At 41.8% G+C, this 24,178-nt stretch overlaps 3 protein-coding genes across 3 annotated transcripts; 2 read left to right on the top strand and 1 right to left on the bottom strand.

Annotated features, from left to right (window-relative positions):
• The first annotated feature begins 729 nt into the window (after positions 1-729).
• On the top strand, positions 730-3,397 carry comtd1 (catechol-O-methyltransferase domain containing 1). Its single transcript, XM_070978225.1, has 7 exons — positions 730-784; positions 870-988; positions 1,674-1,779; positions 2,348-2,466; positions 2,885-2,939; positions 3,016-3,149; positions 3,245-3,397. Exons 1-7 carry the CDS (start codon positions 730-732, stop codon positions 3,395-3,397), a joined length of 741 nt encoding a protein of 246 aa, XP_070834326.1.
• A 1,494-nt stretch (positions 3,398-4,891) lies between these two features.
• LOC139341713 (neurofilament light polypeptide) lies at positions 4,892-8,463 on the top strand. Its single transcript, XM_070978358.1, has 3 exons — positions 4,892-6,184; positions 6,281-6,405; positions 6,738-8,463. Exons 1-3 carry the CDS (start codon positions 5,255-5,257, stop codon positions 8,071-8,073), a joined length of 2,391 nt encoding a protein of 796 aa, XP_070834459.1. The 5' UTR covers positions 4,892-5,254; the 3' UTR covers positions 8,074-8,463.
• Positions 8,464-12,937: 4,474 nt separating this feature from the next.
• Positions 12,938-20,241, bottom strand: vdac2 (voltage-dependent anion channel 2). The gene is made up of 9 exons (XM_070977547.1): positions 20,123-20,241; positions 18,783-18,854; positions 18,653-18,702; positions 17,944-18,096; positions 17,771-17,823; positions 16,128-16,355; positions 13,766-13,916; positions 13,609-13,666; positions 12,938-13,340 (listed from the first exon to the last, which is right to left on the bottom strand). The coding sequence occupies exons 2-9, from the start codon at positions 18,847-18,849 to the stop codon at positions 13,249-13,251; spliced, it is 852 nt and encodes a 283-aa protein (XP_070833648.1). The 5' UTR covers positions 18,850-18,854; positions 20,123-20,241; the 3' UTR covers positions 12,938-13,248.
• Positions 20,242-24,178: the final 3,937 nt, after the last annotated feature.

The raw sequence follows: 24,178 nt of genomic DNA on the forward strand, positions 1-24,178 counted from the left end.
ACGTGATGAAATTTATTCAGATATCCAGCCACATTTTAGACACTTGTTTGATACTTTCAAAAGCTTTTGTCAACACAGAAGGAGATTTCAGTTGAAAACAACTTAAAGTTATTTTTATCACTTAGCAAATTTGGAGAGTTTCGTAGTTATCATCTTCTCACGCAGGAATTTCCACAGTGAGGAAAGTGTCATCTTATGAAATACACAAATGTTTACCTTTCACTCATGAGTTGCAGCGTAGTGCTGAATAATAGTGTAAATTCAGAAATACAGTGAGATCAACATACACAGATAAAACTGTTCAAAGTGCTTGTTTGGATTGCAAAATAACTGGCACACCATGTGTGGTATTTTGAGATTTATGGCTTAAGCAAATAAAAAGAAAAAACTCAGCTGAAAATAATTGGGTCAGTGAGAGGCTGTTGTCCTGGGACTCTACTTTGATTTTAGTGATTTAATCATATTATTGTATGTCTTTTAAAAATAATAGTCCTACAAAAGAATACATTTCCAGTTTGATATAAAAATCAGGTCATCTATCTGACAAAAAAATGTGCTGACTTTTGTACTTTAACTCTTCAGTCAGAATCAATAACTTGAGCTTCCCTCTCAAAGGTCATGCCGAGCAAACACACTCAGCAGTGTACAAAAAGGGACTGACAGAGAGATTCAGTGGGTTTAAAATAAAACTGCTCAGCCTCTCTCTAGCAAGAAAGGGCCCGGAACACAATGGCTGCAGATATTAAAGTGCTTCTCTGCATCGGACTTGCTGTTGTACTAACAGGTATGAGATGCTGGTTTTATAATCAGGAGGGTAACAGACAGTCTGGGATTGCTGGTGACAGTAGCTGCTGTTTCTCATCGGTCAGGTGTGGGAAAGTCTGCCTTAATGGGGAAGAGCCACAGCGGAGGGAAGAGCGATCCTGTGCTGCAGTATGTTCTTAACAACTCACTGAGGGAGCACCAGGTCCTCGCCAAACTCAGACTGGTAAGACAACCAGAGAACCAGCAAGCCCTCATACACTAGTGTCTCATTCTGCAGGTGATAACTTTAGCATTCACACATTGATCATTGCTATTCCCTTGTTACTTGTCTCGTGTTGAAGTATGACGCTGCTCGACCTCAAACCAAAAGATCCCATTTTAGCCCCAAGTTGATTTCTTAAAATTTGAAATTCTTTTGATCACCTTTAGCTTAACATGGGCAGGCGCCTGCCGACATTGATCAACATGCCGGAGCCACCAGCAGTTTATTCAGGTCAGATGAACGCTGGCTGGTCATCCGCTGCTCCAGGCTGAAAACTAAAGATGACTTTGAAGTTGGGTGCTTCTAAAGTTTGGATCTGCCTGCCACTGGATTTCAGATCAAGCCTCTGGAAACTTTTAAAAAGTGACTGAAGACACGCCTGCTTAGAATTTGATTTGTGTTTTGTGTCATGTTTACCTTCTATTATCTTCATTTCTATACAACTACAACAAATTTATAAAGAATACACGATCTACCAGTGTAGATCATTTCAGGATCTAAGCAGTTTACTTTTTGACCACTAGAGGGCGGCACATAGCCACACAACACACAGCTACAACCAGTGAGGAGCACCGGGATATGTTGTTTACCCTTTAGTCAGACAATACAATAATATATGTTCAATTGTTTTCTATTTTCCTTTCAGAAAACCCTTGAAGACCGGTGGAGTGGCATGATGGTCGCCAGTGAACAAGCCCAGTTAATGGCAAATCTCATTAAATTGATGAATGCAACTAAAGCCATTGAAATTGGTGAGATCAAATAGAAGACTATGGGAGTAAAAAAAGGCCATAATGATTGGGGTTTCAAATGCAGATGGATATGTAAGTGTGAAATTAAACCACTACTGAATACTTAATGTTGAAAATCAAATCCTGCAGACCTTACAGCTCTGAAACATTTTTAAATAACCTGGCAGGGATCTGATTGATTCCCTTCAGGCTCAGTTGCTGATTGATAGAAGCATTGATGTTTAAGTTTCCATTTTTGTCTGAATTCACCCAATCCAATGAGAGCAGCTGGGTTTTCTGAACTGAAATGAATGAGTGAAACTGTAGAACCCAAAATTGCTCTGTGTTTTATGTGTGTTTCAGTGCTCTAAATGGTATTGGAAGTATTGAAATTCCTCTGTTAAGTATTGATTAAATCTTAGAAGTCAGTATTCAGCTGTTTATGAGATTCAAATCTACATATGGTCCTGTCTTTGCTCCCATAGTGGACTATCTTATCCTTAAATCATCTTGAAAGGTCTAACTAAGACTAACTTTTTTTTTTATTATTATTAAATCTTATTCAGTTAACATTGCATTTATTGTGCAGGGATGTACACAGGGTACAATGCATTGAGCATGGCGTTGGCCATGCCAGAGAATGGAACTGTGGTGGCTTGTGAAATAGAAGAAACCTACGTGAACATTGCCAAACCGTTCTTTAAAGAGGTGAGAGAATTTCTTTCTAAACAGCTGCCATAAAGCATCATTTTCTACACATGATAAAAGGAGATACTGTAAAACTTTGTTCATGAAACCTTCAATCTTACATCTGTAATAGTACAGATTGCATTACACAAGCTGGCACTTGTGCAACATTTGAATGTGGCATTTTGCAAGTACAGTAGGATTGATTGTTGCTTCTGTCAGATGCAGGTTGTGCAGCAGACAGCATGCTGTACATCTGCCCTCTGTCAGTAAGACAGCATGCTGCCGGCTGGAGAGCAAAAAGGTGTCTGCTCAGGAAACGGTGTCACGTCAAGATGCAAAGCCAAGCAGTAAAATCAACCCCTGTTTTAGCCTCGCCTGACATTCATTTTAAATCTTTGCAAAATTCTCAGTCCACACAATTTAACCTTTTGTGCAGGCTGGAGTTGAAAACAAGATAGATATACGGCATGAGATAGCCATGAAGACGCTGGGTAAGTGCTTTAATCTGAGTCAAGACTTCTGCTAAAAAGCACTTTTGCATTTTCATTTTCACCTCTGTTTCATCAGATGCACTGATCGCAGCTGGGGAAGCTGGGACATTTGACTTTGTGTTCATCGATGCTGATAAGTTAAACTATGACAAGTACTATGAAAAGTCCCTTGAGCTCATCCGAAAAGGGGGCGTCATCGCGATCGACAATGTAAGTGCACCTTACACGAGCCGGCTGAGCATCTGTCATGGAACATACTGAGGGGTGTACAGTATGAAGCAGCTCTGTTGTCACTGTGTTTGAAGGTGCTGTGGGGCGGAAGGGTAGTGAATCCTGCGCCCAATGACATCACCTCCCAGAGTCTGGATGCTCTCAATAAGAAGCTACACAAGGATCAGAGGGTTGATCTGAGCATGCTCACTGTGGGCGACGGGCTGACCATTGCCATCAAACGCTAAAAGTTACACATTTGTCTTAATGCTGCTTTGGTTTTGATGTTAAATTTAAATAAATTTAACATTGCATGTGGACTACATTACCTTCTCAACTTGTTTGTCAGCTACAACAATCATTGCATGAAACATTTCAACTCCTGCTCGGTGTTTACAGCCTTTACAAGAACAGTGATCATAAAATAAGTGTTAAAAAAAACAACAACATATAAACAAATATACAGTTTCAAGTGTCAAAGTGACATTATTCCAAGATCAGTAAACACCACAGTACTACAGCTCAGGATCAGATAAACATTTAAAACTCGTGGTTTGTTTTTCTTTGTCACAGAACATGTCATTTTGTTTACATGCTGATGTGATCAGCTTCATTTGTAGCTACATTAACGCAGCAGCTCACGCATCAAAATAGCAAAATGATGTAAGTGGAATAAAGCCGATGGAAGCTAAAGACATTTGAAGAAGCTTCGGTTAAGCTCTTTATAGTGAGATGAAAACAGAAGCCTTTATTGGTGTGTTATCACACTGCTGAGTGTCTTAAATTGTTGTGATCTAATGGTTTTTCTGTACGTGACACTCTTCAGGGCTGTGTTAAAGAAATGGTAAAAGATTCCACTTTAACATGCGGCTTGATTGTAAAACATTCTTGTTCTAGTTGTGGCTGAAGGAAGCAGCACTCCCTTTCTATAACGACAGTTAAAGAGGCTGCAGCGAACAAACAAGAAGGTTGTTATTCAAGTCTGCATCAGCCTGAGGTGTCAAACTGTAATAGTCTAGACAGAAAAAAAACATGTAGGAGCCCCATACAACATGAGGATTGTGTGAAATGTGGTTTTTCTATATGTTTTACTAGCAAAATGGCTGCAGGAAAAAGTGAAAACATGATTTGATGCTTTCAAAAAGTCATATTATGAGATGAACGGAACAATTCAGCCTGTAAAAGCTCAAATAACATAACATATTTCATGTGTTACACAAGTTTAATCATGAGTTTGGCATGCAAATGACCACCAAATCTACATGCTGGCATTAAATTAAAACACATACAGTGGTGGAAAAGTACTTGGATCCTTTAATTGCCTGAAAGTGGAAGTACTACAGAGTAGAAATACTTTGTTAAAGTCACAAGCAGGCTGAGCATATTGCTGTGGTGTATATGTTTGCCTGTGGTATTCAGATCCTTTAGTCAAAAAAAAAACTCCATTAGAAGTAAAAGCCCTGCATTCTAAATACTACTGAAAGGTACAGACATATTACCAGCAGAGTGAACTTAAGGTGGAGTAAAAAAGTGCAACACCTCCCTTCAAACTGTAGTGAAGTACTCTAAAACAGCACAAAATGAAAACACAGCACATGTCAAAAGTGCGTCTTAGTACTTGAGTACACAGAACTGAACAAGCTGTGCATACAGAGTGAATGCTGCACTGCTGGAAGCAAACCAGTGACTTGATTTCAGGCTCTATGTTCAATGCCTACGGTGAGTTTAAACCTGTCCAGGAAGTACCTGTCATATGACGTCATCCGCTAAATGCAGTAAAACAAGGTGATGGTGAAACTGCGGGACGTGCTATTAATGAGGGACTTCAACACCTTAAGCTTCCCGACACAATAATAATAATAATGTTAGTAATAATAATAACGGAGGGAGGGCTGAGTGTCTTGTCATCTCCTGTCAGCTGAGCCACGTCACTGCTGCCTGCGACAAACTGTAGTGTAAGCGCTCATTAACGCATCAGCTGACGCTACACCTTTTCAGCACCGCGGACAGCTCCGTTCTGCATACCGAGCAGATGGCGACGGTTATAAAAGTCCGCATGGAGCTACTCTGCGCCGGAGATTCATCCGGTCAGCACGACTCAAGGCATGGATAACGGATTCGCCTTCCCGCGCAGGATCACTCCAGATGAGTATTTGCCTCACAAAGCGAAGCGGTCGACGTTAGATAGCGGTGTCGTGATTAGAGACGCGTCCACGGGCATGAATCTGACCAACCCGTTATCTGGAAAGTTTAATGAGAAGGAGCTGATGCACGGCCTGAACGATCGTCTTGCGGGGTTCATAGAGAAGGTGCGCCATCTGGAGCACCACAATCATCTGCTTGAGAGAGAGATCGAGGAGATCAGGGGCAAAGCGAAACCCGCATCCTGTTTGGAGGAGGAGTACGGACCCGAGCTCAGGAAACTGAGGCAACTGGTTCAGGATATTACTCACCAGAAGCATCAGATTGAAATTGAGCGTGTAAATTTAGAGGACGAGCTGTCCAGCCTGAGAAGACAACACGAACAGGAGGCGCGGAGCAAATCAGACGCCGAGAGCAACATTGTGGTCCTGCAGAAGGACATCAGCGACGCGTATCAGGCTAAACTACAGCTGGACAAGAAAGCGCAGGCTCTCGTGGACGAAATCCACCTCCTGAAGAGAAACCATGAGGCCGAGGTGTCAGAGATGTTTGACCAAATCCAGGCTGCGCAGGTGACTGTCAAGGCGCATGAATTTGGCAACCCCGGCGTCACTGCGGCACTCAGGGACATCAGGGCGCAGCTGGAAGGTCATACCGTGTCCGACTTCCAGCAGGTAGGAGAAACTTTCCGATGTCAGTTTGCAAGATTAACGGAGGCAGCTGAGATGAAACGGGAGGCGTTAAAGGCGACCCAGCAGGAGATTCAGGAGTACAGGAGGCGCCTGCAGGCCAAGAACATCGAACTGGACTGCAGCAAAGGCGTCAGGGAAGCGCTGGAGAAGCAACTTCATGACGTCGAGGATCGCCACAAGGAGGAAATGCTTCATTACCAGGTAAGACTTCTTCTTTTTCTCTTTAATAAAACCGCGTTAAGTGTTCACGGGCACGTTTATGTCCAGTAACACGTCGCCCTTTCTCTCTGGCTCCAGAACACAATCAAAGACCTTGAAAATGAGCTCATCAGCTGCAAATTCGACATGTCTGGTTACCTGCGGGAATACCAGGACCTGCTAAATGTGAAGATGGCTTTGGATGTGGAGATCCTGTCTTACAGGTGAGGTGCCTGAGGTTTGGGTCAAATCGTTTACTAGTGCCAGCCCTCAGTATTATTACCAAAGGAAGCATTTTTGGGGTGAAAAGATGATAAAAAATGCAAACAATGAACAACAACAATGTTTCACTATGGGAATAAAAAAAAAATAATAATATAAAACTGTATTTAAAGACAGAAAATTCTCTAAGTTTCACTGATATTATAAGGCCATTGCCCTTCAGTGGTGGCTGCACCTGCCTCAAGTCTTTCTCATTAATAAGGATTAAAATAAATTCAGTTTCAGTAGTGAACATCGGTCATTGCAGATAAAATCAGTGTCTCCTATCTTGCAGGAAACTTCTCTGTGGTGAGGAGGCTCGACTCTCCACGATGTCAGACACCCACATCTCCTTGCCCTACATCTACCACCAGTCCCCCGTTTACACCTTGCCTCGCCTCAGCCGCCCGGGAGGGCCGCACAGACGAGCTGAGCCCCAGTACAAGTTTGTAGAGGAGATCATAACGGAGACCACCAGGGAAATCGAGATGTCAGAGTTTGAGGAGACAGGATCGGAGGAGACAGAGGTGGGAAAAGATGAGCAGGAGTGTACCAAAAGAGATAGAGGGGGCAGTGAGGAAGAGGAGGGTAGTAAAGACGGTCGAGAGGAAGATGGTGAGCAGGTGTCTGATAGTGAGCAGAATCAAGTAGCATCTGTGGGAAATTCAGTGAATGGAGGAGACGACGGGAGTCCTGCAGGGGTGGATGATGGTGAAAAAGGTCAGAAAAGTAAAGAAGAGTCAGAGGAGACTGAAACAGCAGACAGTGAAGGGGAGAGTGGCAGAGATAAAAATACTCAAAGCAAAGTTTTATTAAGTGAGAGCATTGATGAGGGAGAAAATGAACATCAAAAGGTAGCTGAAAACACAAAAGAAGAGAAAGAAGCTGCAGTGACGACGGTAACAGATCAGAGAGATCTCTCTTCAAAAGCAGATGATTTAAAGCCAGACGTCCGTGCAGAGGTGGAACTTCAGGATAAATCTGATGAAGCAAAGAAGTCTGCTGACGAGACCTCGTCCAAAGCGTCAGACAAAACTCAAGAGCTAAGCAGTGTTGTTCAAGTGCAAGATAAGGTTCAGGCTCTGGCTTCGGTAACAGCTGAGAAAACCCGCGATTTTACAGCAGAGACAAGGAGCGCTTTGTCCGTAGAGACAGAGGAGCTTTCGGAAAAGGCTCAAGGATCGTCAAGGTCAACAGCCAAGAGTGAGGAAAAGGAAAACAGCCATACAGAGCCAAAGGAAATCAGTGAATCTAAAGCTGCAGAAGGTGAGGATAAGGTAGCAAAAAGCATTCAAGATGCTAAACACGATAGCAATAAAGGCCAAGATAAAGAGCCATCTCTTAAATCTGAGGTGGAAAGTCTTCCTGAAGTGGATCATCAGAAGCCAAGCGGCAGTGATAAAACCCAGACTGTCCAAGCTGAGATGCCAATGGAGAAGACAAGTGCCAAGGCTGAAATCAAAGAGTTACATCAGGGGGCGCCGGAGAGCAGCCAGGTTCAGAAATCAAAGCTGTCTGAAGTTTCAGAGAAAATAAATGATCCTCAAGGTAAAACCGTCACTGTGGAGAGCAGCAAGCCAGAGAAAAAAGAGGAAAACGCTCCAAAAAGCCAAACAGGGAGAAATATCTGATGAGGTAGAGGAAGCGAGGAAAAAGGACATTCCACCTTAAATTCAATCAGACAGTGTTTGATACCTTGAGATGGATAGTGAAGCTAAAAATAGAGAGAATGGCTTATCAAACGCTGATGCAAATTTAAGGCTTAAACTGAGGCAAGCAATGAGAAGAAAGCTCAACGCTGTAACTTTCCCTTCAGAACGATCAATTTAAAAGGAGAGAGCATGATTCCTCCAATGTTTGCAGCAGCTTCGCCTTTCAACTTTAAATCAGCCCCTGATGTATTCAAATCCTTTGACTTCGCTAATTTAATCATGAATGTAAAAGATGCAATTTGAATTTGTGTCTGTCTTCATTTGCTTTGGTATGTGCTGACAAATAAATGCAACATTAAAAAAACCCTGAAAATTCTGCTTTCTGTTGTGGATAAAACGCTTAGCCTATCTCAAGCCTAATTTTTGTCATTCAAATATGCAAATCTGGTGAAGTGGCTGATACAGATAGATGCACATTACAGGCTAAATGTAGATCACTGCTACCTTAAAACATGTGTAGCCCTGTGGCTCTTATTTTCATTCATTCATATACGGAGATTTAAATTTTTATGTTGGTAAGAAGTAACAGTTCATGAAGTGTAAATATGTTTAAAAAATGTTGGATTATAAGATGTTGAAAAAATGTCATTTTATATACAGTTAAAAGTCAGAGACTAAAGGGTGGTGTTAATTTTAAAAACCGTTTGTAGTTGGTTGTTGGCATAAATGACAGGAGACCACGTTTATTTGTGTGGCAGTGAAGCATCTTTTTATTCTCTCATCTCTGTATGTCTCTAGTCTTTAGTCAATCCTGTCCTCACCTTGTTCAGGTAGGAAGGCGCTTAGCGTCACCGTGCCGGCAAAGTTAGCGGCAGCAGAGTCTGTTTTACTGGCATCCGAAAAGGAGAGCTATAAGCTATAAAAGTAATGTGAAAGCACTCCTAGCTTCCAAGACTAATGGAGAGTTGTCCCGTGGTTGATGTAAGTGAATTTTGAGAAGCTGCCAGAGGTAAATTCATGTGTTTTCATGTACTCTGTGCTGTTGTTTGACTGTAATGTGTAAAAGATGAGCTGAATTGCTAATCGCTGCTAGCCTTTAGCTTAGCCTGCTCCTAAGCTTTCACACTGTTAATTTTGCATTGCAGCTAGCAATTGCTAATTTGTGTAAGCCATACTGTGAGTTTTTTGCAATGAATTAGCCTGTAGCTTATTTATTAAGAGGAATTATGTGATTCAGGACCGGACATTTGCCATAAGAGAGAGAGAGTGAGGACCGGGAGAGCCCTGGGCCGTTGCAGAGAGATGTAGCTGCTGTACTTGAGCGCGGTTTGCCACACCGTGTTGCTGCACGCTCCATTCCCTTGCCGCTGAAACTGCGCCTTTTGCCCCTGTTCCCCCATCTTCATCTATGACTGTTGTCAGACTCGTGAGTACACTTAACATTTTGCACGTGCCTTTTTGTTTGTGCTGGTTAAAGCCAGTGAAGTGGCCATTTGTTTCCCGCCTCCCCGCTCAGGAGCATGGACTGTGCCTGCAACGTTTTTTTTGATTACATTTGTTTACATCCCAGTGGGTGTGGGTGAGTGTGTGAGTGTGGGCTGTGGACACTTGAGTTTCCCTGGTCATTTTTATTTATTTTACATTTTCTTGTTGGATTCATTAGGGATCATTTGTGGGTAAAACCTGCCAGAGCATTATATGAGAGTTTTGAATACTGTTATCAGTGCATACTTAAAGGTCAACAGTGAACCAGTTAACTAATTTGCAGATGACTAATAACTTTGTAATAAATAATTCTTGTTTGGACTAAATCCTGTGTTGTAATTACGAGGGTGATACTTTTTGGATAAATATAAAACAAGTTAATGCAAACTTTTATTTAAAAGGGGAAGTATCAAATTTTGTGTTTACTTCTTAAAAGTTATTGGAGGCACCGCAAAGTTATTTTATATCATTATTACAAGTTATCACAGGTATATAGCGCCATCTCCAGATGAACTCAGGCCCCATCCCATTGTACTACAACACCCCAATAATTTGTCAGTCAGTGTTCATTACCCACGCGGGACTGGGGTTATACATGACAGCGAGTGCTCTTTGATTCATAATCTCCCTGTGTACTGCCCAGTGTCGCTTTTGTGTCCACAGAAACAGTCTCTTTGGGTTTAACTTGAGTTGGTCCGCATTGGGCTTTGTTTCCTTTACAGAGCGGCGTCCATTTCCTTTTAGTTTTTCCCTGCTGCAAGGTTTTAAGCCTGCACACTAGAGACATTCATGAGTGCACACACCTCTATCCATCCAACACTTAAGTATAAACAAATATTCCTAAAATAAAGAGGAGTTTGCAGTGAAGTCATGCATCGTTGTTCCCAAAATATCACTTAAAACACCTCTTACGTAACACTGGCATTTAAGTGAGTTCCTGCTTGAGTGGCACTGGCACGTTTAAAGGACTTGAAAAAGGCAGCTTTGATGCTCCCCGTTAAGTCTGACAAGAGCTGGCTCGCATTGCAAGAAAGTATGGCAGAAACCATGCTTAAATTTAGGTGTGCAAAGCGCATAGATGACTGGGGACTGGGCAACTGTGCTTCTATTAAAGACACTGAACAGTCTGAATATACAGTATGACGACGGTCTTTTACAAAACTAGCAGGATTTCATCTTGTTTCCTCTGTGTACAAAAGTACTTAAACATGCCTAATCATGGTTGTTGTCTATTCATGAATCCCATTAGCACACGTACAACCAATCAGATCCCACTCTACATGATACAGGCCTCTGAAAAGTTAAAGGTCCCATAGTATGGAACTTGAGATTTCCATTTGTTTTTTTAAATTATAATCTGTATCAACATTGTGAAAGTAACAAAACACTCAAGTTAATTATTAGTGGCATGTCGATATCACATATTGAAAATGAGTTTTGTGGAGCTCAAAGACTTTGTTGAAAATTCAAACATACACATAAGGACCTCCAAGATTCCTGTGGGCTCCATCTCTGCCCAAAACAAGGAAGAGCTTTCCGAGTGTGCACAGGTGCAAATTCAATTTACACCTCTTCTGGACAATGATTGTTTGGCATTACTGCGAACGTTGATTATGTAATTGCTAAATTAATGTGCCCATCATCTTCCCTGCTGCTTCATTAGACAGATAATAAACAATAGATTTTTAAAAAATATTTATATATTTGGGGAAACAAATTCTAGATACAAACAGATTGTAAAATCCCATCTTTACGTTAAAGGTACTATACTTACACATTGGTGTGCAACTGGAAGTCTCCTGTCTTGAAGAAGCTGCTGATGGAAGTAGCTAATGTGTGAGCCATCTCACTTCCTTCTCATCTCTGTTGAGTTTCACATGTGCATTTTGATATTTCTTATATCTTCTGTTTCAATATGTTTGAAGATATAAAACAATACAGTTAATGCACCTCAGAGTTTCGTATCACCCGCTTTAGGAAGCACTGCCATAGATTTATGATCCCCCAGAGATAACTCTTTACCAGTGCCCTCTGCTGCTGTCAGCTTAAGTAGCAAACAGTCTAAGAACATTGTTTTTCTTCACAGAACACATCACTAGAACACTGAAAAAAAAATCATCAGCCACTTCCAACACAAACCAGCTTTGAATTAGGACCTTTGAGTCATGGCTGAGTCAAAGGTCCATGAATCCACCATGAATCTTAAATAATCTTCTTTCCTCTGTGTACAAAAGTACTTAAACATGCCTAATCATGGTTGTTGCCAATTCATGAATCCCATTAGCACACTTGCAACCAGTCAGGCCTCTGAAAAGTTAAAGGTCCCATAGTGTGGAAGGTGAGATTTCCATTTTTTTTAAATTATAATCTGTATCAACATTGTGAAAGTAACAAAACACTCTATACACACAGCCTGTTTTTCATAAACTGTGCCTTTAAACAAGCTGTTAGGAGTTCAGTGAGGAAACCATACAGTTACCACGGTCAGCTGTGACCCCAGCATGGCTGTAACTGCATAAACATAGGCAGAGTGGATTTGTAAACATGGTGGGCAGTGCCTGCTCAGGCCTATGAGAGCTGACCAATCAGCAGATGGGCTTTTTGGGAGGGGGATCTTAAAGAGCACAAAACATAAATTGTACTTAATATGGGAGCTTTAACCTCAACCGAACAAGTTACATAAGTTATTAGTGGCATGTCGATATCACATATTGAAAATGAGTTTTGTGGAGTTCAAAGACTTTATTGAAAATTCAAACATACACATAAGGACCTCCAAGATTCCTGTGGGCTCCATCTCTGCCCAAAACAAGGAAGAGCTTTCCGAGTGTGCACAGGTGCAAATTTTATTTACACCTTTTCCGGACAATGACTGTTTGGCATTACTGCGAACGTTAATTATGTGCCCCCCCCCCCCCCCCCAGGTGTCTGTTAGCACAGAATGAACAAAAAGTAATTCTGCTTGGTTGGCCAAATGTACGGGCTTCTCTCAGACTTACAGACCCAGCTTTAAGCAACCCCGAAAACTGCCCAGTTTAAAGGGAGCGCTGACATAACATCACAAACCCTGACGCCCGTCACAAAACAAAACATTACAGAGCTTTAGTACGTCCTTGTGTGCATGAGCAGGAAGGGTGCAGCAGTACTTAAATAATAGCAGAATTAGCCTAGTGTACTTAACATGATTTAAAAAGGAAAACTGTGTTGATGACAAAGGAATATCAGATGGTGGTGACTGTAAAACCAGAAAGGTATGAAAATGCTCACCACACAAAATCGTACACCAACGTCCTCATAAAAAAAAAACAAAAAACAAGAGCGTCTGGGATCATTACAATAAAGCCACACAGACAGATGATGACAGGCAAAGGGATTGTATTGGATTTCATTATTATGGCAGTACTGGAGAGGAACAATGACATGATTTATAAATAATATGCCACCAACTGTCTCTTGAATAGATGCGACTACAAAGTAAAAAGCGACAAAGGTAAAATATATCAATGACAGAAGCACCAACTTGAAGTGGTACTTAACAAGTTAGAGTTTGTTGTCATAAACCTTTGAACCAATCTCGCCAAAGATATCCCCCTTGCTGGTTTGAGTTGGACATACATTTAAGGCCAGATTCTTCTGATATTCCCTAGTCCCTTGCAGTATGAAGAAAGCTTAGGCTTCCAGTTCCAAGCCCAGACCCAGCTTGTGGCCTCCTGCGTTGATGTTCTTGCCATCGACCAGGCCAGACAGGGTGAGTTTCACACCTGCACAGGCGAGAGGAACCAAAATTAGCCTTTACAAGTGCGAACGCAAAATTGCTTTTCTCAAGCTGTTAAAGTGTTGCTATAAATGAATTTATTCTAGGTCAAGTATATGGAGCGTTTGCTTAAAACTGAAGTGCTGTGCACAAGGAAGGACTCTAGACTTGGGTACCAGAAAACAGAGCTATTCAACTGCAGAACTGTGTGTGTGTGTTAACTTCACTGAAAAACATCCTTCAGCTGTCCACAAACCTGTCGGAAAACAACTTACCTGGTCTAAGTGTCTGGGTGTACCCAACACCAACAAGGCTATTGTTGTTCACTTTAGCCTATGAAGAAAAAAAAAAACAAGTCAGTTGGTGACAATTAATAGTCATATTCTTTTGCCTCATCTGCCTTGCTCTGAAAGCCTCTGCTGCCCAACTTACACTGACGGAGGCATCCTTGTCCAGCTGGTATTTGGCTGCAATACCAAAGCGTGTGCTGTTGCTGCCGGCGGTCCAGGCCAGATTGACCGCTGTCTCCAGCTTGTCGCTCACCTTCTGGTAGATGGAGCCTCCAAATTCAGCTCCGTCGTTGCTTTAAAGATCATAAGCATAAGAGAGATGTCATGCCACAGGAGGCAAAATAAGGGATTTCTAACTAAAGGAGGTGTTCATTGTGGAGGTGTTGCCATCAGTTTGTAGAAGCATATTCATCCACTTTCTTTGCTTTCATTTTCTTTACTTTCGCTGGTTTGTCACAGACTGGGAAAGCCTGTGGATCGCAGACCGACCAAACTTGTCAAAATATTTTGAGAACCACTTGTGTTGTGCAGGTTTTTTTTCGCAGACTTTTGCAACTCCATTGCTTTGCATGCAGTAATTTCCGCATTCACTGGCTGGAAATCAGTTATAAAAAAAACAATAAAACCTATATTTCTGATTACAGTACCTTTAATAAAGAAAATATAGACATTTTGCACTCTGTAATTACATTGTTTAACAATTTCTTAACATAAATATCCAAACCTATCAACAGAAAACCAAAAAATGCTATGTCCTTCAAGCCATGTATATACTGTATCATGACAGCCTTTCAATGGAACACAGAAACACTTTCAAAACATGAAAATGCTGTTAACAAACCAAGGTAACTATATTAATTACATTTTTTTTATTTTGTTAACCTTGACCCTGATGTCCTTTTAACTACAGTTTTTGCATCAGTCATCACTCCTTCCTGGAGTGGAACTTGCTCTGGACTGTTCTGCCTCATAGGTTGCTGACTTTGCCCTCTTTAATAGAGCATCACTGAAACCCTCCACGTGACAGATGGTCCCTTTTGCAGCCATGCTCACCTTTCTTGTCACCAAAGCACTGATCATGTCAGTGCTCAGGCTAGCCCTGTATTGTGTCTTGTTTTTGGTGACAAGGCTGAAAATCCTCTCGCAATTGCTGTGGAAGATAACCAGTATCTTTCAGCATGACTGCTGAAAGGTTGGAGAGGATCTCTTGTCCTCCTCTCTTCAAATGACCAATATCAACCCAGGCTTCATCGGCACGCTTACTGAGGATGCTGTCCTCAAACCTGCTGGTTTGATACAATCGAAACTCGTCTTCCGTTTGATCCACAGTGCACATCATAATTGCACACTGTGCAAAATGCATGATGAGGAACTTTAGAGGGTCGGAAGCATGGCCACTGTTCTTGATATTTCCTCAAAAACCTCTGGGGGACATGTACCCTCTTCTTTTCGGCAGATCTGCCGCCCTGTCCCTCCCTGTCTTCGTCTTCCTCGTCTGCCATGATAGTGGTTGCAAAACTTGCTGCAAAAGATTTGTTGGCTACATGTTTAAACTGTATAAATTCATTCAATTCATTCACATTCATCCTTTCATACAGGCCTACTCCATCTGCAATGGATATATATATAAAGGCTAAAACACACACACTGCTGCCTCTTTCTCTTTTTTCTTTGACGATGCATTGGGGTCATTAGGGGAACATGATCGATACATTTGCTCAGAAAAAAACCCCCTGCAAATCTTTTTTTCCCCCTCCACTTTTTTCCACAGTGAAAGTAACATTACAGGTAACGATTCACATTCACCAAAAGCTGGCAGGTCCGCTGACACACACGCACACACACACAAACACACACAGTTTACCTTTTTAAGTGAAAACTGCAGCGAGTGGGGAATGGAGGACAGAGAGGGAGGCAGAGGGCAGGAGGAGGCAGGGATGTTACACTATAGGTTTGGCAGACTCGTCATTCTCCGCTTTTCTACAATGATTGGCTGAAACTGCTTCACCACGGTGCTGCATCGTGTTGTCAGACATGAGTACTGCACGTGCACATTTGCCACAGAACTCACATGTCCGCAGCTTTTTGCGTAGTTTAGAGGGGCAAGTTGTACCAGCGTATTGTCAAACTGCGTACTTGCTACGCAAAATGCATACAGGTTGGCAGGTCTGGGATTTGGAAAAAAGCTTTAGTGCTGGGCAAATGACTTCAATGTTGGCATTTTGAGGAGTGTAGCGACAGTTGAGTTTTTCCACATGACTTGTAAACTGGCAGTCATGGCAACCACCACACATTTAACTGTTATAGCTGCAGCTTTGGCTGGAAATCGCCATTTAACATCTTGCTGCAATTGCTAAATTACTGTGTCCATTATCTTCCCTGCTGCTTCATTAGACAGATAATAAACAACAGAATTTTAAAAATATTTATATATTTGGGGAAACAAATTCTATATACAAACAGATTGTAAAATCCCATCTTTATGTTAAAGGTACTATACTTACACATTGGTGTGCAACTGGAAGTCTCCTGTCTTGTAGCCAATGGCAAAGTTGTTCTGGGTCATCTTGGATTTGGCAGTGTCAAATGTCATCTGGTAACCGGCGAGCCACCCCTCGTAGCCAACAACAGCAGCGCCGTGGATGGTGGGTCCAGCGAAGTCAAAGTCGACATCACAGCCCAAGTTAACGTACTCGCGCTTGTAAGCGGTCTTGACTTTGCCACTCTTCTTGCTGTTGATGAGAAATCCAGCTTTGGTCAGCCTTAACTGAAACCTCAATCAAGTCACATTAGGCATTAAAAAAAAAAATTTGTGAAAGGGTCAAGTTACATTTCCTGCAGTATGCTCTCAGGCTATTTAACATGGTGCTACAAGGCCTTTAAGTTTACAACTTTTGACAGTTCACCTGATACATATGTACATAAAAACTCTTCTTGCACAACAAAAACAAATTATCTGAATGCTCCAAACTATGATGCAAAGTATACCATGCGTATTTGTTGTAAAGCTGTGCGTTTATTGATCTTGTTAACTCACACTTTGCCTTTCTGCACAGCCAAAACTGAAACTTCTTCTCACACTGTATAGATCAATTGACCGGCCACAACTCGGCTGATCACAAAACAACAAACAAGATCCTCTACATCCTCAACAACGCTGACATATCCTGAGTGTCACTGATTACTGTTATTGTTACTGCTCATTTCATTTCATTTTGTCTCACACAAATATGCTAATAGATGTTATGTAAATGTTAAGTCACCATATATACTGAGAAGTCAGACTACATCCTGACAACTTTTGTGTGAGCCATCTCACTTCCTTCTCATCTCTGTTGAGTTTCACATGTGCATTTTGATATTTCTTATATCTTCTGTTTCAATATGTTTGAAGATATACAACAATACAGTTAATGCACCTCAGAGTTTCGTATCATCTGCTATAGGAAGCACTGCCATAGATTTATGATCCCCTGGAGATAACTCTTAACCAGTGCACCAGCTGTCAGCTCAAGTAGCTAACAGTTTAAGAACATTGTTTTTCTTCACAGAACACGTCACTAGAACACTGAAAAAAATGATCAGCCATTTCCAACACAAACCAGCTTTGAATTAGGACCTTTGAGTCACGGCTGAGTCAAAGGTCCATGAATCCGCCAAAATTCCATTTCTTGCTTATAAACCAACATTTGGGTCGAGCTGCTGTGTATTTCCCAGTCTGTAGTCACATCACTCCACTCTCACTAAACCCCCCCCTCACTCAATATGAAACAGGATACGCTTCCTCTGGGCCATGTGTCCTCATGTGATTTAACACCTCATAGAAAGAACACATTAAGGATTGCATGAGCATCTGGCTCACTTTTATTCCTCCCAAGGAACAACAAACTGCAAATCATCGTTAGAGCAAATGTGTGAAACCAGTTCCAGTTACCAGTTAGACCAGCACCATATTGGGATTGGGGATCACATGGTCGGCAACTACACTTGTCACAAGCATGTACGGCACAGATCAGGTTGCCAAAATGACTCTTGCAGAGAAGCAACAGGCAGAGTAAACTTTGTTGTAGTGAGTATGTTTACCAGTGAGTTCAAGTAAAAACCGCATGAAGCTAACTTTTGCATTAATTAATGAATATCATCTTACCCAGTGTTTGGTGAGAAGGTTGTGTCAAAAGTTAATTTCAGTCCCTTGGCAATCTGTGAGAAACAAGAGAAACCATGTGACATTCAAAGAAATGAATACCGGTCTGTGTTCACTGGGTAGGCATTGACCTTTGGCACCTGTTCACTGACAACATGTTTGATTATTTTACCAACCTGATCTTCAACAGTGATTTCCGTCCCCAGGGTGTTGTCAGTGTTCCACTTCTCAGTGAAGGTCAGGCCATATTCTGACCTCTTGTATTTAGTTTCTAGGCTGCCCGCAACTTTGCTGGTATCAGTGTTGGAGGAACCAGATGTTTTGAATTCCTGCGGGGGACAATTTCAGAGAAATGGCAATCATAAGAAAACCTAAAAGACAACTTAATCTGGATAAGGTAACGACAAATGAAAAACTTATTCAGTCAGTCAAGCTAGCTGATCTAGAGAGCTGAGACAACTGGTCATTTTGACAGAATATAAATTAGCAATTTTGATGTTCGATTAAGTAAATCATCAAGCCTCAAAACCAAACAGTCTTGGGTTTTAGCTTCTCAAATATGGGTCTTTGCACTTCTGTTTGACATCATTGTATACTGATAGCATTGGGCAATTTGAAGATGCCACCATGGGCTTTGGCAAATTTTGAGATGCGTTTTCAATATTTCTATCGCAAAAATGAATAAAAGCATAATTGAACCATTTGCTTCTAATAATTACTAGCAACCCTTGTACTATACACAGATAAGTCAGACATAAACTGCTACTTAACTTTCCTATCACAAAATGTACATTATCCTGTGAATTTAATGTGCACTTTGGCCACTTTAGTGATTTTGAAGTAAGTTAGTCTTCTATTCTTAAATCAGCAAAGAAACGGCCTTACCACTCCACTGGCTGACTTTGTCTTGACATCGAGCTTCACCAAGCCAAATCCTGAAGAAAACAATTGTTTTGTTCAAGTCTTTTCAAAGTTTTGTCGACAACACCAAGTGTCAAAGTGTAAGAAACCTTACCATAGCCTTTGTTGAAGATGTCCTTGGCAGACTTGCCCAGGTCAGCATAGCAGGGAGGCACAGCCATTGTATCTGTAGGTATAAGCAAAAACACAACGCTCACTGTACTTTTCTGACCTAAAGCATATTTCCATGAAGTTGGGGGGGAAACCAAACCCATATGTATAAGTTTAACAGCTGCAAATAAAGGGTTTGTCAGAGAAACGGTTACAGACTGAAGCAAGCTAATGGGGAAAGGGTCTGTATGATGTATGGGGAACTAATATTTGGGCTTCAGGGCAGGGATTGTTGTCCTCCATAAATGTACCACTCATGCCCACATACGTGTTATGAATTGTTAAGTTAAAGTATATAAATGCCATGAAGCTATAAATGCTTGACAACTATTTGTGCAAAAAACAGACTGCACACTTCTTACTCCTCAGATTTCAGCAAAACACTCCCTTGTTTAGAAGACAATCATTCTCAAAGCAAAAGAAATGGTTGTCACATCTGTTGAGTGGAAATCTAGACCTTGCATTAGTGTACATTTACATAACCAATATCTCAATGACAAGATGTATGTTAAAAACTAGATGCATGGGTCCTCCGTGCTGCAGCAGCTGCTGACCTGTCTCTATTGCATCTGAGCTCATACTGTACAACACTGGACTATACAGCATTTACTGCACACTGTCAAACCCTCTCTCTCCAATATTGGATAAGCTTCATTACCACGTTCAGGGTTCAACTGCTGACAATTAAACTGTAGGTTTCATTTTTGAATCAAATACCCCTTGCACTGTTAACAGCATTGAAGTGCTGCAGGTAGGCATAGCAGCACAGGTCTCTGACAGCTGCTAGACAAGGTTACTGAGTGAAAGAGGAGCCATTTTGCCGCACTGGAGTGCCTAGTTCAGGTCTGGCCTTGATTAAACTACTCCTCCACGTGAATTGGCAGGCACAGCTAGGCGTGTCAAGGCGCATGCCAGCGCCAATTAGCGGGATGTGTTAATTAGCCAGTTCGCTGCGTTATCTGCCAGCTACCTCACTGCTGCTAACTAGGCCACAGGGAGGTTTACTAAATGATGGCTAACGTTAAAATAAAAAGTTGTCAATATTTTTTAAAAGTATCTTTGTAGAACCTCTGTCGCTTTCTCAGCAGCATGAGACGGGTAATACAACGCAAAACTCCCCTGCTATTACTTGACATGTGTCAGACGCAGCATGCCGAGTGCAGCTAGCTTAGCTAACTTTGCTAGCATGCAGAGTGCCGGTGTATGTAAAGCACGCATAAAAACTAATTCTGGCCAGTTATGGAGTTCATTAACAGCCTCAGACTGAATAAACAGCTCTCTTACCAGTAGAGGATGGGGCCAGCGGTAAACTAAAGTGACTTTGTTAGAGATGTTCCTCACACCACACGGCCGAGGCAGGCGTCACCGGTTGGAGGGCGAGCTGAAGGAGACTGTACTGCAATGAAATCCAGACCTATCACATCCCGGCTCAGGACCCAGGGCGGCCACATATGTGCCTGAGCAAAAATGGCTTCATCTCACGACATGTTGCGTCATAGTAGGCAGGGCCGCCTTATCCTACTGTTACTGGGCTGAGAAGTTCTGTTTGCCCTGTCCCGTTCCCCAAATTTACCTTTGCCATTATAGAAAATAATATTTAGGTCTACACCGATTTTTTTTTTATTTAGTTTTATTGACATATCAATAACATTAACATAATGGATGATAATGAATATAATAATGAATGAAAAAATAGCAAAATAAAATAACAACAGATGACAAGACAAACTATAAACCCTGTGAACTCATGCACCTGTAAACCCCCCCCCCCCCCCCCCCCCCCCACACACACACACACACACACACACACACACAGCACCATGGACAGAGCATGGCTCAAATGTCACCCTCCATTAGATGTAACTAAATAATAGCTTAATCAACATCACTTTCAATCTGACTCTGTCTTGCTGCATGCTTGATGGGAGTCTACAAAATACACTCCCTGCTGATGGTGAGTGACATAGCCATTGAATAGCCATTCTCTATTTACACACTCGCCGTTACTCAGTTTGCAGTTGAAATATATATATATATATATATATTTTTATTTTTTTTTTAAAAACCGTCTCTTTTGTTTGTATGTGCGCTCTGTCCGTTACCTCCAGCATCGGCGCAGGCCCCGCTGCTTCTTCCGGTGGGTGAGATGGGCCGCTTCCTCCGCTGTCATCCGTGTGAGACTGAAAGAATCCCGTGAACTTCGGGATGCTCTTTAGTAAATTTTTCTCCCTGTTCTGTTTGTCACGAGCCGACATTTTTGGCCGACATCTTACACCTGTCTCTCTATCAAAGTGATAAAGCGTGACCAGTTGACACATACATAGGAGGGCGGGGTTGGGCATGGTGGCAACGGGTTAATTTGGATCAATCAGCAGTCTCAAATTTGCATATAACGTGATTGACAGGAAAACTGACAAGTTACATAACAGTTTGACTTTTTATGCTATTTTGTCCCAAAAATGATTGGCCCCTAAACCCTGCGGGCCCCTGGGCTTCAGCCCAGGTACAGTAAGCCCCTGCATTAAGGCGGCCTTCATAGTAGGAGTCAACTGTAAGAATATGTGCATATATACATATATATGTATTCAAAATAATAAAAAGATTTAATATATATATGATAAGTGAAGGCCGATTTCCACCCCCATGATGATACTCAGCCATTATAGCTGACTGCTTCAAAGAACACCTCCATGCGCATGTATTTATCATTTATCTTGTGTGTTATGCTTTCATGCTAACAAAAGAGTGAATTTATTTATACTTTTAAAATGTTTTAAAAGCGGGCTGCACGGTGGCGCAGCAGGTAGTGCACGTGCCTCACAGCAAGAAGGTTGCTGGTTCGATCCCCGGGTCAGGCGGGGCCTTTCTGTGTGAAGTTTGCATGTTCTTCCCGTGCATGTGTGGGTTCTCTCCAGGTACTCCGGCTTCCTCCCACAGACCAAAAACATGCTCATTAGGTTAACTGATGACTCTAAATTGTCCGTAGGTGTGAGTGTGAATGTTTGTTTGTCCTTACATGTGGCCCTGCAATCGGCTGGCGACCGGCTCAGGGTGTACCCCGCCTCTCGCCCATCGTAGCTGGGATAGGCTCCAGCCCCCCGCAACCCCGAAAGGGATAGGCGGTATAGATAATGGATGGATGCTTTAAAAGCCCGTCAAACAACCGCATTGATGTAAACAAATGAATGTAGATGCATGCACAGATTTTTTTAAAATTATTATTTATTTATTTTTTTACATTTTTCACATAACCCAGTTAAGTACATGTAGGTATATGGGTCTATATTAATTTTATGAATGAAATACAATTTATTTGGAAGCAGCTTGTGTTGTGTGGCCTGCAATCATCAGTCTATCCCTTTGCCCCCCTCCCCCCTTGCTTTGATCCAACCTCTGCAGTCTCAAGTTGATCCCCCGCACCCCTCCCCCTTACCTCTTCTGACACACACAATCTGTATGACTCTCAGAAGCAAGTTGACGTGACAATAAAGGCGCCCTAGCACCCACTCCACTAACTTGACATGGAAAGAAAACTGGCGAGTTTTGTTTCGTCTTTTTTTTTCTTTCTTTTTTTTGAGGGTGCATAGATTGCGCCCTGGGCGGTCGCCCACATTGTGGATAAAAATGCATGACAGAGGTGAAACCCCCCCAAACTTGGTACTGAGACAAAATTGCTTCAACCTGTTAGAGAACAAACGGAAAATAAAAATGAGGAAGGAAGAGCAAAGAAACTTTGCAATGCAAAGCAAAAATGATGTAAGCTTGAAGGAACAAAAATATGTGATTTAATTTGATTTAATTTAAGGTCAACATTTCAACATTTGGTGAGACCATCAACACGATGGTCTGCTGAAAATCCTGAACTACCGTCTGTGGAAAGCGTCAGACTTGGTTTGGCTATGTAAATATTTACACTCTGTCTGTTGCTTTAGCCACAGATCTTTACATGCCTTCCTCATCACTCTCTGCATGGGGCCTGTGGGGAAACAAGGAGAGACAGATATGAAAGTTTCTGTTTCCAATCAATTTCAAGTTAGTTTCTTTACTGGTGTGGATTGTAAACCCCCCCCCCCCCCCACCCCCCAAAAAAACCCCAAAAAACATTTAAATGTACTTATGTGTGTCTGATCTTGTTTTTGTTGTGTATTGCATATTATGCTTTTAAGGGCTAAGGGTTGCAGTACCTCGCCTGAAGGTTTTCTCGTCGCTCTTACTTCCTCTTGTTGTTCCTGTGTTGAAGGAGAAAAACAAACGTCATTTACAGTCGGAGTTTAACAGCCACTGTTAAAAAAAACTATATAATAACTTTGTGATCAAAGAAATGTTCGAGTTCTGATTGTAGTTAATCTCCTCAACAGGAAAAGGGTATGGTCAGAATATTTTACCGTTGTTGAGATTAATGATTCCTTGCGCTGCTCTAAAAGAGAGAAAGTGAAAACACCCATTATTGACTCTCAATGACAAGCTAAACATTTCAGAAGATGCAGATTTTTTTTACATGAAGTTATCACCAAATACTTACTGTATCTTCTGACCATAAACCAGATGAACAAGGTCATCATCACGAAGAGGACCAACAAGCTCAGACGGATGGCAAAACTTGTGAAGCAGTTGGAAGAAGTGCAATCATCATCTTGGTCATACACTGCACTACACTTTTACAAAATCCTTATTGCTAATGAATCTAGCGCTAAATACTGTATGTTAAAACAAGGACTACAAACCTTAGGTGCCCAGTAGATGCTTCGCTTGCAAAGACACTGGGGTGATTCATATGTTCAACAGTGTGCGACAAGTTGGTTAAATGTCCTGTGACTGTGGGTTTGTCTATAATCAAAGCACAGTAATAGGACAGTAATTAATGCTAATATTACTTCTGTATTAAGTCAAAACATTTAGAAATTGTGGTGCTTGACAAATATTAGAATTTGAAATGACTTTAAGTACTTACCAGTGGTCGGTCTCTCAGTAACAGTTAGATGCACCGGCATCTGGAAGTCTCCTTTGACACATGCGTACCAGCCGCTACTCTCTGTCCTCAGTCCACTCATAGTCACAGTGAAAACATTGAGGGCTCTAGCATCAATAGTCACGCTTGTTCCATTTATTGATCCAGACGATCTCACACAGGAGCCGCTCAGCCTGCACCACCTCAGTTTTCCAGAGTTACGATGGAAACAATTGATGGTTATTTTTTCTCCATTAAATCCTGTAATCTCCTGATGATCCACATAAAGCCTGGGTGTACCTTAAAGGAAAACACATTCAATAGAAATTTGTGGGAAGCTTAACAACAGTGTCCACCGCAGTAAAAGATGTGACCCCCCCCACCCCCCACCC

This window comes from Chaetodon trifascialis, chromosome 13 (genome assembly GCF_039877785.1).
Source record: "Chaetodon trifascialis isolate fChaTrf1 chromosome 13, fChaTrf1.hap1, whole genome shotgun sequence".
NCBI lineage: Eukaryota > Metazoa > Chordata > Actinopteri > Chaetodontiformes > Chaetodontidae > Chaetodon > Chaetodon trifascialis.